Source organism: Apostichopus japonicus, chromosome 2 (assembly GCF_037975245.1).
Source record: "Apostichopus japonicus isolate 1M-3 chromosome 2, ASM3797524v1, whole genome shotgun sequence".
NCBI classification, from domain to species: Eukaryota; Metazoa; Echinodermata; class Holothuroidea; order Aspidochirotida; family Stichopodidae; genus Apostichopus; species Apostichopus japonicus.
In genome coordinates this window covers 7030736-7047308 of record NC_092562.1, presented here as the reverse complement: position 1 = coordinate 7047308, position 16573 = coordinate 7030736, and the positions used below count along the sequence as shown (strand labels likewise).

Genomic DNA, 16573 nt, shown 5'->3' with positions numbered 1-16573 from the left:
ACATGTTACCTTTGTTTACGTTCTTCTCATGAATAATTAGTAGAAATAATATAAAAAGAGTATTTCTAAATTAAGCACATATTTTGCAATCTGTTATGTTATATTCATATTAAAAAAGATCTTTACTAGTATTAAATAATAACGCAATATGTACAAAAAGGAGTCAAATATATTTGTAGGTATTATAATGAGTACGTTCATTCATAATAATGTACGAGCCTGTATTCTGACCTTCTGAAATTCTATGATCAATACCACGTGACCTTGTTTCGGGCTAGGACTAGTCGGAAATTTTGTGTGCCAGCCTTGACGTGCAAAATCTCTCGTACTGAACGTTGCATACTGTCATTACAACTTACAAGCAGTGTATCATGTTGTGTAAACAAGGGTTTACCAATACTAGCCAACTGTCAGGGTTTAGAACTTTTCATTACAAACGTTAGCTAACAGCCGACCGGAAGCAAAATGTAGCTTTTACATCAGAGAAATATATCCTTTTTACAAAGACTTATATACAAATTCAAGGTTTTTTGAGTGGTGACCAGGCATACGATGGTCGACGTAGACATGTTGGAGAAAGTGCAGAAAATTATCCCGGAACAGTGTGGTACTAGTGGTAGGCCACTGACTGTCATTTCTGGCGACCCTATTCCAACCTGTCCTCTCTTCTTGGACCCAGATGAATTTCGTCATCAGTACGATTTCTTTTACGAAGATGATGGAGATAGTCTGTTTATTCATCGGGTCAATTCTGAAGATATCATCTACTCACCAAGAACTCGAAAAGCTAAATTAGTAGGAAAGTATTTGATGGGAGAGTGTTTAGGTGAAGGATCCTACGGCAAGGTAAAAGAGGTTCTAGACTCAGAAACACTCTGTCGTAGAGCTGTTAAAATATTGAAGAAAAAAAGGCTAAGACGCATCCCAAACGGAGAGCAAAATGTGCAAAGGTAAGAAAATGATTGTGGTTTATTACCAGATCGTTGGGTGAGTAAGCCTGGCCCGCTTGCTTATTCACCTGATCACAGTCTGTGACTGTGTCAGTGTGAGTGAGAGACTTATCAAGCATGATAGACTGGGAGTGGGCGGAAGGAATTTGTGTTCATGATTCTGTCTTAACAGCCAAAAAGTGTTCAAATGCATTATACTATCTTACTGTAAGTGTATAAAAGACCATGCTGCGTACCCAAAGAAATTTCAATATGTTTTGTCAAATATGCTTGTATGCCCTTTGAGGGGGATGGCACTGCCCTGAGGTTCTTGAAGCCGACTCCAGTGAAGGCCTAGCCTAGGTGATTATAGGGTCCCCCTAATAAAAAAATAGATGCTAAATGGTGCATTCCAAAGCATATTTAGGCTAGAAATTAGTTTTAAATTTAGGTTTCATGCAACTAAGGTTGGACTAATAATTACATATTAATTTTTTAATGAATAAATGTTCGGGAAGGGGTGAAAAGAAGAAGGGTGCAGGCATACCCCACCCTGTGGAAATCTCCAGACGGTCTGCTAAATAAGTGTCAAACATCACGCATATTAAACATACAATTGGGTAGCTAAGCACCCCTTACTAAACTGTTGATCATGCCAATAAGCATCAATGAATCTGCATATTGAACTGATGATCAGGTAAATAATCATCAATGAATCACTTATTCAACCAACGATCTGGTTAATAATATGTTAGAACTTGTCATTATTATTGAACCGGTGTTTTGGTGACCAGCTGCCATTAACAATAATATCCCTGTATGCAACTCTTTGAGATGAATGATAAACATCAGAATCAAGTTGAAGCTTAACCTAGGCCTAGGTTACTGAAGCCTACATATCAGGTCTAACTGAGACTATGTCTAGGTGAGGGCTATAACACAAACACTTGTACTGTACATCTGCTGTACTAGGCTAGTACTAGGCTCTATTAGCATCACCAATTCCACAGGGACCCACATTACAGTAGTTCTGTGTACTTTGTATCGCATGTATTTATGAAGCCTTTTCCGTAGAAATAGAAATATTTCAGCAAACTTAAGAGATGTAGGATAGGAAGATAGGACTTCCGGACAAGCAAGAATAGAGATTAACTCAGTTGATACTGTGATAGGTCTATGCTCAACTGATTAGGCCTATGTTAACTAAAATGTTGGAACTTGTGATATTACAATTTTCTTGTTCCCATTAGTATCTACTGTTTTATACAATGTGCTAAAATAGAGGTAAAGATATTGATCTTGTGTCGTGTTCGACCGATAATCGGTTAGATAATCGGTACGGGACGTTTATCAGACAATCAGTAAATACTGTAATCGGCATCGGCACAATCCATTGCGCTACTGATTATTGGAACTGATAATTACGTTCCACATAAAGTATTGTATTGTTCTGCGCTTTTTATATGCCGCAACCACAACAGGAGAAGAATGTAGATCATTCGATTCAATGCTATTCCTAGCAAGTGGGAAGGTGCGCTAATCTTCGTGTAATGGTATCCCAAGTCCCTCACGCGAGTTTGTACTAATGCTGTTCGACATACTAGCCAGTTTTGGCAGTTAGTATCATACAGTATACCCGCGATAAGCTTAGGGGGAAGACGTAATTATTTGTTTTTCACTTCGCTTATTGCATCCAACAAAACCTCCTGTTATCATGTTTAACGATTGATAAGAAAGATTAATTGTCTCGACTTAATATAAACCAAATCAATGTACTATTGAACCACTTTGGCCGTTTCACCGTAGGTGAAAACTGGAAAGTGAAAACAATAACATTAGGCTTTGTTCATTGTGAGTTCTACATACATTAGGCTATTCTGGCTAGAGGTTGAGCTTCTGTTCAGTTTGAAAATGCGCCCAAGATTTTACAAATAAAATGATGAAATCAAGGCGCCAAATACTCCTAAAAATGTTTGGTGACAGTCCTCAGTAGTTCTACTGCATTACATTATTTTGTGATTAGGCAAACATTCTTACGCATATTTTTGTGAAAAAACCTGAAGCAACCTTTTTCCCCCTGATCGAATGTACCATACGTGCTAAAATAACCCCTTTGCATTAACTAACTTTTTCCCGCAACCGACTCAAGCAAGTCTGATTTCCAGCGACACGCACTACAAAATCAATGGGGCTTGAGTGTGATTTCCCCCACATGTAGTTAATTTAATGGATAATCGCCATTGACTTACTGTGTATTATTCGTTTGAAGCGACCTTTGATCGGAAATTTTCCCTCGCAGATGGTAATTATTGAAAACTTGAGGCAAAATGTTCGGGATTGTTTTATTTTTCATTATAAAATAAAACTGTTAGCCCACTGCTTATCCACTAATGAACCTGTGTAAGAATATGTGTAAAGGTAAGTTGGCCTGACGTTTCATATCAGATTATATTTTTCGATATCAGCTAATGAAATAACCAATATTTTATTTCCGTGCAATATACTTCACTTTATTTACGTTGGAGTTGCAACACTGATAATGGTTATGATACCAGTTGTAAAAAGCTGTCCCTAACTTCTTCTTTGTGCATTTCGTAGCCAATGGCTACTATTTTCCCCCTTCTGTAGTCTGTATAGCACTGTCATTAACCGTGTTTTGGCGTGATTGCAATATTGCGACTCCTCGTTATAAATGTACAGTGGCCCATGTATGTATTACAGTGTTATTTATTAACGCTACTAATGTTTACTGTACAATATTAAGTCATTCATTTACTTCTTTGATTGTATTGGACTAGAAGTTGGTAATCATGCATAACAATAAATTATACAGTTGGCCAGTTCCACAAAAATTATGGAATAATCGGTAATCGGCATCAGCCTGATTGTCGCAGGAACTAATCGGTAATCGGTAAAACGGATTATCATATAATTGTTTAACACTAATCTTGTGGAACACTCACAAATGAAACAATGCATTACATATTTTGTTGTTTGCATGTTGTTACGAGGGCCCATTGTAGCCTAACGCTAGTTACTGCTATTGAGGAACCTAATGTTGTATGATAGAAAGTATTTAAAATTGCCTACGTGATAAATCAGTATTTGAGAAATTAGGTCGGGTTACCGTGTCACAATGTTATAATACACGATTGTTCTAGTATATTCCTCATGATGACGCGCTGGTCTCGGGTTAACGTCGGTTTACGTGAGATCGCGTGTAAGCTGTACACATCTTCGTGGATTCTCTGGAATATTCGCGAGCGATGCAAAGGACTTCCAAGAATAGAGAAACAGGGTCGCGTTGTTACTCAGGTGTATCGAGAGAGATCTAGATGATTCTTGACATGGCGAATCGTATATAAACCCGCCCAGATCGGAGAGTTTCTCAGTTTCTGAACGAATACAAGCGACGACACTTATTATACCATTCTACTATATATCGTCAGTGCTCAACTGCCAGTAGTTTCTGAAGGATTGAGATATCGATAACAAGATTGATTCTACACTTCCATTCAGAAGTTTGAAGAGCACTTTGCTGTGAAAGTACAGTTTTTCAGTCTTTATTTCGGAGAAGGTAAAGAATTTCTGTCTCCGTTGAGGAAGTTCGTTACGCCAGGAGTTGGTGGCTATAAAGCTGATTTTGGACTGACTCTGGTAATATTTAGTCGGCGAGAAGTTTGACATGTGCTTCACTCGATTGTGGCTGGAAGTCCGTCTTCTATTTTGGAGCATCACTGGAAAGAAGGTGACTGCTGTTTCTGGGATCGCGAGAAACTTCGTCGAGGACCAGTGAATTTCGCGGTACAACGGACCGAGAATCGTCGTCATCGAGGTCGTGGCCGCTGAGGGATATCGCCGTTGGAAGAGACCAGCGTGTTTTAAAGTGTATCCTATCTTGTTAAGTTTGTGAGTAATTTTCTGTATATTTGTAATTACCACTTGTTGTTGTTGGTTCAGACTCCATTGTTCAATATAGTTTACGTTCTCATTTAAAATCTCTAGACTCGTCAATTTGTCTGTGTTCCTTACGGAAACGAACCCAGGCTTGTGTCTCGTTAAAAATTAGTTATCGAGACCTCTCGTAATATTCCAACGTAACAATGTAGCTAAAGGAGCATTGTTTGGTTGGGTAACTCAAATTTAGTGAACAATTGAGTAAAAAGCCCATTTAGGCCTGAACTGATAGAACCAATGTCATTGATCATCGAGGTACATGTAGCAGTACAGAAACATCAAATATATTTAGTATTGTTGTGGTCTGCACATTTTTTGTGAAACCATTCCAGTTACTGAAATGCCATCAGATTGTTTTCTTCTCTTAGATTTGAAAGATTGTACATAACTTGTAACACTGAAACTTGTAATCACTGAACTTTTTTTCTAGTATATTTGAGAATGACTTGTACAGTAGAAACTTTTTTGACTACATTAGCTTGAGTAGTACAGTACTGTAGCTATCAGTTACTGCAATTGGAATTTTCTTTGGAAACAGTCTAAATAATTAAAATAATTCAGGTGATATTGTGCAACTTTTCCAAATTAATGAAATAATGATTATAAAATGAATGCTGGTGTTGCAAATTTTAAAGTTGACCTCATTGTGCACTGTACAGTACGACTAGTACTGTGTGCCAAGCCTCAATTTGTTTTGTTAAAACTATAGGTACATGCCATTTGGCAAGTTTCATGAAATTCTATGCCCAAATGCACTCACCATAATAATAAGTACTATGTTTTAGTTTCAACATCGATACTTTCCAACTAGGTTTACATACATGTCGTTACAAAATGCACATTGGGAAGTGATATTTGTGTGCAATGCGAAATTTTGTCTCTATTCCTCTCCCAAATTCCCAATTGAAAGTAAACAATGTCGAAGCATGTCAAACACCTCAGATTCTGTTTTCTTCAATTTTTTTGTGTCAACAAAGTGAATACTTTTGAACCATTGTTAGTGTACATGTCACAATGAAGCTAAACCAGCTGCAGTTAGTGTCCCTCATTATTTGGTGAAGTGATTTTCTTGAAAATCATTTTGAATGATGTTTTCATTGAAAGGTTTTCAAATGGAAGAAAATTGATAGGAACATGTGCAAAGAGAAAATGTAACACCCCATAAGTTAGACTTGGCTACAAGTTGGCCAAAGTACAGTATTGCTTTTTGCCAAACTAATGCTATACTCCGATATATTTGCATTGAGTCACAGTAGTATTGTGTAGTGATGAACAGTAGGGATGAACACAACACTGTATGTTGTGTGTAGTGCATTTTCTAGTCACCAAAGCCAAAACCTCTACATGGCAAATTGGATAGTTTGAAAACTGCTGTTTGGTGTGTGCTTAATCGAAATAAAAAATATCAAGTGTCATATCAGGCCTGATTTTAAAGAAAATTTTCAGGTTGTCCTTAGGACAACGTGCTTCACAAGTTTGGATGTCCCAAATAATATGTCCGTTGTCCGAATGAAAGAAAAAGAAATGAATGAGGAAAAACAGATTGATGGATTTACGAGCCATGTTGCCTGAACTTTATGAACCTGTTTCTCTTTGTATTGCTTTTTGATTCCTAGCCGAAGGCTCAAGGAGTCCATGGGATGGTGATTGCGTGTGTGTGGGTGTGTGTGTGTGTGTGACGTCCTTGGCTTGTAAAAACGATAACTCAACAATGGCAAGTTGGATTGAAGTCATACAGTAGATGCTCCTTACTGAGTAGAAGAACCCTCGTGATTTTGGTGCCCATCTCATGAAAAAAAATCAGGTCATGGGGTCAAGCCTATTAATATGTTGGTAGAGCAGATAGCGGGTACATGGTGAAGAATGTTCAAGTTGATATTATGCATATTTATTAGGGGGCGGGGCTTAATTTGATTTTCACTAAAATAGCTTGTAAACAACGGTAACTGAAAAACGACAAGTTGGATTGAAATCATACTTGGTACATAGATGCGCCATAGTGAGTAGAAGAGCCCTATTGATTTTGGTTCTCATCTCAAGAATATTAATGAGGTCACAGGGTCAAATGTAAACATTTTCAGAATTGAATCATACGTTGTGTGAAGGTGTTGGTAGATAGCGGGTACATGATAATGTATATTCAATGTGATATTATGCATATTTATTAGGGGGCAGGGCTTGAGTTGATATTTGCTAAATATAACTTTAAACTTGGTAAGTTAACATATTTAGTAGGTAGGTCCACAGTCAGTGAAGGAACCTTGCTGATCGATTTAATCAACAATGACGAAAGCTTGGGATTATAATCTCAATTGGCAAGGAATCACAATAAGCCCACTGGCTTTCTGGTTTCTGATTCCGATTATGTTCCGATTATGCAAGAATCGGCCCGATGCTGATCGATGCTGATGCTTATTTTTTATTTTTGTGTATCAATGATGAATGAATGGCAATACCATTGTCTTTTCTATGACTATTTCTGGGGAATATATATTTCATGATGTAATTTTTGGGTTCAGTTAGTGAACTATTCAATTTAGGAAAAATCTACTTGTCTATTGGACAAGTTCAAAGAGAGGAAGTGGTTGTCAAACACATCATCACAGACTTTCGGACGACCGTTAGATTTCAGCCCTGCATTATATGAAGTTCAACTTTTGCTGCAAGTCAATTTGGTTAGTCAATTTTGCTGGTTGCACCTTCGCAAGGTACTTTGGAGAATTTGAGTTCTATGAACAGTACTAAGTCAAGAACTTCTAGTGCCAATATCTCAAGCATAGCCGGAAGACTTATTGAGGGGTAGTTTGGCTATCTATCTCAAATTTAAAACAAGCACTTGGCTCCTTCTGTTCTTTCCTACACATTGAGTTTATTGTGTGAATGAATGTTGCACTTGTAAGCTAACATTGTGACACTGAATTATGTTATGAACTCCTTGATAAGCTGTCAAGAATCCTACTGTGGAGGCCAAAGGCCATATTAAGTCAAAGTCCGAGAACCTTGTGAACACAATAATCACAATACCATGTGTCTTTGTTGAACTTCATACTTGGTATGTACAGTAGATCTACCTTAGTGAGTGCACAAACCCTATCAAACTCGTCAGAGGTCAAAGGTCACTTGAGATCAATATGGAATTTGATAACTCAAGATGTGCACCTTGAATGAATTTTAAGCTCTTTAACACAAAAAGTAAATTTCAATTGACTTGATTTGACTTGTTACTTAATTAGTATTTAGATCCAATTTAGTGAGTACAAGAACTTTGTTCTTTTCTGTGAAATGCAGACATTACTCGCAGGCAACAGAAATCAAAGTTTGCAAGCTTGATAATTCATGATAGTTCCAAAGTTGAAACTTGATTAAACATCATATTTGATGTGAAGATCCACAACATACATGGTCAGGCACCAACCCACCAAGCCTGAACTTGATCAAACTTACGGTGTAGGAGTTCACAACACTTTTTCGCACAGTTTAGGCCAATTTGACCATTGATCTTAATTGACCTGTAGCCCTGAACCTGACCCTGTAAACCTAATCTGTCCAATTTGAAATTTCATCTCATTATTCTCTTCATATCCTTAGGTTTACTGCCTTTTCCCTACCTGTTGACAGGCAGAAAATGGCTAAATCCAATTTTTAGGTTTCTTGACTTTTGACCCATGACCTTTGACCCATGACATCATCAATCACAGACGCAAGTTTACTTGGTCAGGCACCTACCCACCAAGTAAAATATCTCATCTCCCTATGCATTACATGTAAGGAGATGAGATAAATAATGTTTTAATGAACTTGATGCTTCATGTGTACAGTAGATCAGAACTCTATTGTTATCTGTGGAGATGGAAGGGTCATTCAAAGTAAAAAGGTTGAAATTGTGTGCAATGTTACATGAAACACATGGTCTAATAAAAAAATTGGCAAGGATATTCTTAGCCTGTTAGTTTTCTGGTTCAAACTACAGTAGTATTAATAACCACATGTCAAATGCAGGGTTGTAGTGACTGGAGGCAGTGACCTAAGTGGAGTTGGACTCTAGCTGCTTCAAGGAATTATGAAGGCAGGTATCAAAAACAATTTATATTTTTCAGTAACCTCAAAACTCTCTGATATTTAATTTTTTAGTGAACGGCTTCCTGTTTGACTGAATACGCTCGCTTTGAAAATTGGATGCTAAGCCCTCACCACAGTACACAGTAGGCCACCATTGATTCTGTAATACGCTTGAAATGCCAAATTGATGACATCAGAGAGGAATAACTCTCATAACAAAGTCAATTTCTGTGTGGTAGACTCCCTGTGGAAAATATATTCAGCTGTTGTTGCTAGGCTAGAACTTTAGAAGGCCTTGCAATTTCCTATAAGCCCAATGCAGTTTAAAATATTAACGAGGCACCTGAAGGTCATAATTACGAAAAAATCAAGAGTTCTCTTTTCTTAAAATTTTAGTTAAAAAGAGGGCTAGGCTGCGCTGAACAAGCACACTTAAGCTAGGCCTAGGGTAAGCTAAAGTAATAGTAACAATGTAGGCTGACTGTCACGTTAAGCAAACAGCTTGCCTTGCCAGACTTAGGCTAAACTTCATATCCAATTCAAATGGAATGTTGCTTGTGTAGCCAGAGATGTTGTTCCTCATCACTAGGGAGAGTTAGCTCAGTGGTTAACGCCAGTGCCTTTCAATCATAAGGTCTCGAGTTCTAGTCACTCCAAGATTAATGTATGTAGTCCAGTTACAGAGTTGTTGACAATTCATAATCATGGACGATAAAATATGAATATTATGAATCTAACATATAACCATGACTTGCAGCTTTGATAAGCCAATTAAGGCTTATGTGCGAGTTCCTGCATGCAGGAGGATCTAAAATACATACATACTAAGGTACACTTTAGTGTCGCTTTATTTTGGCAAACGGTTTCAAAGTCTGTATTGACTGTTAAACAGCATTCTGGGGATGAAAGAAGCTTTGCAAAATTATCCACTTCGTGGCAACAAACACACTCCACCTCTGTATAGGCATTATCGCACAGTTGCCACACGATCCTCTTCTTCCCTGTTAACTCGTTTTCAATGCCTGTAATTCCTCTGCTGTTGATATCAGATCAAAATCATAAGGCTGCTGCCCTGCCATTGAACCTTCTTTGATTTCTATCGTTTTGGTTGAGAAATTGTAATGAAATTGTTGTCTACTGATTGTTCATTAGTACAGCGTTTGTACAGAGAAAGGGCTACTGCTCGATTGAGTTGTTCCTCCCTGACGTCATCAATATGGAATTTCAAGCGTATTACGTAATAAATGGCGGCTTACTGTGTACTGTGTGTGGTGAGGGCTTAGGAGCCAATTTTCAAGGGAGTGTATTCAGTCAAACAAGAAGTGGTTAACTTAAAAATTGAGATACAGTACATACCAGTTGGCAAGAGCAGAACACTGCATGTTCATCATGTTTATTCCAAAATGTTGCAAATATCCAGAAAGAAAAGTCTCCCTGGGTGAAATATAGACACAGAGATGTATGAATAAAAGGACATTTTCTTCTAACAATTTTGAGCTAGGAGATCAGCCCTGCACCTTGCAACCATCCCTGTAACACAAGTTTGTTATTAATGAATGAGAGCTCTACATGACATTGTTTATACACTGAAATATTTTCACAACTTACTGCCAAAGCAAAAGTCATCTAATATATATCATAGAGAAAATCGCAAATTTGAGATAACCTGTTGATCCCTTGAACCCATTTTTACACTATTTGAGATAACCTGATGATCCCTTGATGCTCAGAGGATGAAAATAAGAGGGTTATACTCATACACACAGCATCATGACCATAGGCGTACGGGACCATTTCAGTTTGGGGGGGCAGAAATTTTTGTGCCCGAAATTTCCTGTGACACTATCTAAGCGGAGCGCCACCATCGGTTGGCGCGTAGCGTACAAGAAAATTTTGAGCAAAAAGTGCCTCTCAGATTGCCGGAAACGGCACTTCCGAGGCCTTGCAAGTTGCATCTAAACATTCTTTATTTTATAATCTCACGTTTTAGAAATTTACACTTCCCCAAAGCTTTGGTAAATTAGAAGAAGAAAAAATGGTAACATCACTTTGAAGGGGAAATATAGGACAGTATATTTTTTAAGCTCCTATTTAGGTACCGTATTTTTTATTTTAATACAGTACTCAGCTATCTCCAGAAAAACATATATTGTTCAACAACACGGGATAATGTCGCTGTGTCGGGTGAGACTGCAATTAACAAAAAAAGTATAAAATATAACACAGAATATGATAAACTTGTACTTCTAGACTTGTAGGCACTCTCCCCCCCCCCACCGTCCATGAAAAAGAAAATGTTTCTTATATACACTCATGTCGGGGATGTCCAGGTATACAGTTGACAAGTTAGAAAAAAAAATTGATCATGCGAAAAGCTTGGTAGCCCAGATGAGTTGCGCTTACGTGGTGTTACACGGAAAATTTCGGGCATCATGATGCTAAATAAAGAAAATCAAGAATTGTCGGGCAAAAATTTGAAAAAGATTCGTGTAAGCTACTGCATATTTATATAGATATAGATTATATATATATATATATATATATATATATATATACATATATATATTTCTCCTCTTAGGCTGCCCAAATTTTTCAGGACTTTTGCCCGAATTTCTTGTCCTCTGGAAATTTGGGGGGGCAGTCTGCCCCCCCCCCCCCCCGCCTCGTACGCCTATAGATGATCATGACTGCAATGATTCCTTTCACTTTCAGCACGGAATCAAAACCTGGCAAGTTGGTAAGACCAGAATTTCCAGAAAGCACATTAGTGTTTGTGAGAAGATTCAAAAAGAAAACTGCCAACAAGGTTTTTAAGACCAGAAAGCACATTAGTTTTTGTGAGAAGATTCAACAAGAAAACTGCAAACAAGTATTTTAATCATTGACAGTTATAGACTACAATTGATTAGCTATACATAGCAAAGTTCATCACTAATGCAGACCTACTGTACCTATCAAGTACCAAATTCATTCATGACATCCAAAATGTACATTTGTCACTTCAATTTTACAGAATTAAACCTCAAATGACCTTTGACCTCAACTAATTTCAATTGTGGTAACTTAATTTGTTGACCAAGAGGGATTTACATACATAATATGTATTTACAAAAGTTGAGCCCCTTTAACTAAGAGGAGCTTTCTGGGTTGTGGTTAGAGTTTTCAGTATACACATACAAAGTATCAATGGTTACCCAACCTCTAATTTTGGAGTTACAGAGCATACAATGTTGACTTTGACCTCTTGTGACCTCAAATGATATTCAAGCGCAGCCAGTGCTAAAGGGATTCTTGGACTCACCAAGAGGGGTTCTTGAACTCACCAAGAGGGGTCTACAACCCTCACCCCCCTGCCCCCCTCACTTTTTGAGTTACCATGTTAATAAGGTTTTTACATTCTTACTTCTGCTGACCTCTGACTTACACCAACTTCAACAGGGTTCTCTACATACCAAACAGGGTCTACATGTTTACAAACTTACTGTAAGTCACTCACATCTCAACTTGTTTAATACTTGCCTGCCTATGTGAATGTTAAATGGGATCAATTCACATTTTAGCACACTACACATTAACTGTACAATTACAAATTTCTCCATTGAAACAGACCTTACTGACAAGCACACATTTCACTACACCTTAAAGCAACAAATGGAGGCATCACTATTGTATGCCAAAGCAATCATGAACCAGAATAGTTAGAAGAGCTTTATAGCAGACCATTGTACCAGTGAAAGGAAAACAATGTATTTCCTAGTAAAGACAAATCTTCCAATGAGGTTTCTCCTTACCAGGTTCAAAATAATGTCATGGAGTTTGAAGATCGGTCAATGAAAGGTAGCATGTTTACTTTCATTTGGGCATTGAGAAATGATGAAATACTATTAAATTGAATCAGGAATAAATTTCACTCAAGTAAATACAAGAATTTCATTTTTGGAAGTATTGTGTAGCATACAGTATATGGTCATATCAGGGCATAAGGATTTAATTTTACCTTTTAAAAATAAGTATTTCAAGTAGACTGAAAGAACAAAATAACCAAATCTACAGTCTGGTGTACAGCACACTCTGACTAGAATAGTTTGTGTAAACTTCTATATATTTGTATGTAACATTTTAGTGCATTTTTCACAAGCAAGAAAATGTCCTTTTATTCATACATCTCTGTGTCTATATTTCACCCAAGAAGACTTTTCTTTCTGGATATTGCAACATTTTGGAATAAAGCTTCTATACTTTAAACTCCTTACCAGTAAATGAAATGGCAAAAGCCAGCCCATAAGGGAATGCTACAATAAAGCTGGAAATGTCTGATCTTTTCTGGTACGCTTTATACTTGGACAAATTTAACTCACTTGCTCTACATTAGTCAGATAGTTATTTGGAATTTGAGCAAATATATGTGGCAAGGAATCACAAGGCCAACTGGCTTTGTGGTTACAGCACTTAGAGATGTGTTAAATAGTTGTAGTTGCACTTGCAGGTACTGTAGTAGTAGAGTACCTTAATATAAAGAAGATACAAGTAACTTGGGAGGTGCTCTACAGCATACCAACGATAAATGATATAAGGAAACATTCAGCACGAATCCTGTCAGTTTCAGTTGTTTCCTGTCTTGTGCAGTTTAGTATAACAACATTGATATGATCTTAAGGGTGATCATCTTGGTTTATGAATGTCAATACTTTAAAGCACATTGACCACCTACATTAAATGTGCTGATGAACATGCAGTGTTCTGCTCCTGCCAACTGGTATGTACTGTATCTCAAGTTTGAACTTTCAGTGAACAAAGATATTCATAAACCATTTCAGCTACTGTTCCTTGAAATGGTGTTACTGGAAAATAAAAGAATAGGAAAATTGGCTTGAATTTGTAACCATTACCTGTGTGGTATGGTTGGCCATATATTATTCATTCCTTGCCAGAGGCATTTATAAGGAAATTAGGCTGTGGTGATGGTTTGTGTATCCATGTGTGTGTAGCTGTGTGTATGTTATCCTGCTTGTAAATAAATGAACTCAAAAGAGGTTCATCTGGACAAATTCTGTACTTGTGTGTAGATCCCCATTTGGTGTGTTTAGCTACTCTTTTGAACTCAGTGTAGGTTGCAGGTCATTAGCCGATTGATTCTTGAAAAAAGATAAACATGGTAACTCAAGAAACAAACTTGTATGAGTTTCAAACTTAGTTTGTACAGTACACTGTACAAGAACCATTTCGAGTGTTGTTGCGGTTTAAAGCATGATGAATTTCAAACTTAGTCAGAAGATCCCCCTTGTTGACATCTGCCACTTCCATTGCTGGAGGAGGTCAAAGGTCCTTGGACATCGCCAGCGGCTAAAGAATGAACACCTTGTAGACAAGCCTTGAATGTTTGGAAATATATCAAGGAGAATGCTGACGTAACACTTAATATGTAGATTTCCCCATCATTGGTACTAACATGGTTTCTTATAGCAGCTCTTTGCCTACCTTGCTTGATATTTTACCTTTTATTAAAATATGAAGGTTCATACTCATTGCAATGACCAATGGAAATTTGTAACTGGTTTAGTTTGGGCATCAGTTTGTTTATATGTGAAAACCTTGCAAGTAACTTTGTATTATATATTGTTTCACCTGATATCTACCTGGATGATGATGATTGTGTCTGTTACATTAATTCTTTCATCAGCAAAAATCTCCAGGTTTTTTGAGCCGATAAGTAATCACTGTAATACTGCTGCTGTTGTTACTGGCCTTTTTCTGGAGCACTCAACAAAAGCAAACAAAACTGTTCCCAGGCACTGTGTGTTAAGAGTAAACTGAACTCAAGCTAACCTTGGAATGAACTTGGCTTTTGGCCAAGTTTTGTAGCTGATCGTAAATTTGTTGGAAAAGTCCTCTGTGGATTTAGTTTGAAATTGACACAGTGGCAGCCCTGTGTGAGTTCAAACAAGCAAGCAAGTGCTTGGAATTGATTCAGTAAATGATTTTAATTGCTCCAATGTTCAAGTGTAACATGTATTGAGGGAATATACATTAGATGTATATTAACGTAGTAGAAACATGACATTGACAGAGAGCCCACTGTGTGGCTGTACAAACTTACCTGTGCTTGTTTCAATTTTCAACTGTCATAGGCACTCGCTGATGGGGGACATGTTTCACTTTTATTTAAGTGAATAGCAGGAAAGTAATTAAACAGTTCTATCCTGTTGTTTTCCTTATAGCTTATGGTATAGAAATGATTTTTTTTTTATTGTTAATCATGATGATATCATGATGATATCACAATCATGATGAAATATTTTGTCCAAAATTTTTCCACAATGGAAGCGACCCAGATAATGAAATATTCAAACAAACTGTTTTGTCCCAACTCTTTATTGTTTTGGTCAAAATGAAAATATCAATCAGATGCATGTGCTGGGAGATGTATTGACCTGTACATCGCAGGCTAGATGTTGGGCTAGAATTTTGCAATCAACATGCCCATTTCCATTATGCAATGTATGTCTTTCTCTCCGTCTCTGCAGTAATGTTTCCCTAGCAGAGAGAGCTGTTTAAAGGACACATACATTTCACAATATTCTTGAAACATGAGTTTCCTCCCTCCTAGTTGAATCCATAAAAATTGTTTGTTGTTTTGTTATTGTTTTTGATGCATGCCAGAGGCAAAGAGAAGCTGTGGGATAGTGATGGTGTATTTGGTACCTGCTTGTAAATACTCTAACTCAAGAAGTTTATGTATGTGTGTGTACTTCATAATTGGTACATGGATTGGTGTGCTGGACAATCCTGTTGATATTGGTGAAGGACAAAGGTCATTTTTGGTTAATATAGGCCAAAGTCTGACAACTTCTTGGACATGATAACCTTGGATGAACTGGATACAGTAGGTCCACAATATTGTAAGAACTTAGCTGATCACTTGAAGCCATTGATGGTCAACACTTAAAATTCTTATTTGCAATGTTACTGTTTAATGTTATCATGCAAATCGTGGTATGGAAGTTGGTAATGAAATAAATGGGGAAAATATGCTGTTACTGTAGTCCAGTTAGAATTTTTATACCGCTACTCATTCTTAGAAATGGCCATTTGAACATCTGAAGTGCATTAGATAAAGTGGCTGGACTACTTAGATTAACACACAGGTGATTAGGTCAGTTCCTGAGATACAGCACAAAGCTCAAGAGATAACACTTTTATGTGTCTCAAATCCCATGTTACAATGCATTATAAGTTTTACAATGATGTTGACTGTCATCCAAGGGTGTTCTGTTGTTCATATGAAGTATAAAGAACATGTTTAGGTTGAGATATTTATAAAACAATGTTTTAACATTAATATTTAGGCCAGCAATTAGGAGCGGACTTTCTCATAAGTTAGCCTTGCAGAGATATAGCATATTTTAATGGTGAATATTTAGTAAGTCTTAAAAACAGGTTATAGAAACAAAAGTAGCATTCAAAGTCTTCATATTTACTTCACTCCTTGCTCACCTGTCTCCTCACAACCTGAGCATTCTTGCTCTACCATGTCTAGAGTGAACCGGAAACCTTTAACACTGCATCTGGTCAATGACCTCCCTTCTCATTCTATAACTAAAAGTGTCTAGCATGTTCTGTTTTCAACA

At 37.2% G+C, this 16573-nt stretch overlaps 1 protein-coding gene across 1 annotated transcript in view; it reads left to right on the top strand.

Annotated features, from left to right (window-relative positions):
- Positions 1-273: 273 nt before the first annotated feature.
- The window catches only part of LOC139976320 (serine/threonine-protein kinase stk11-like), a 40517-nt gene continuing 24217 nt past the window's right edge, over positions 274-16573 (top strand). The window contains exon 1 of the mRNA XM_071985005.1: positions 274-950. Coding sequence (XP_071841106.1) covers positions 553-950 — 398 coding nt within the window. The 5' untranslated portion in view covers positions 274-552. The remainder of the gene's footprint in view (positions 951-16573) is intronic.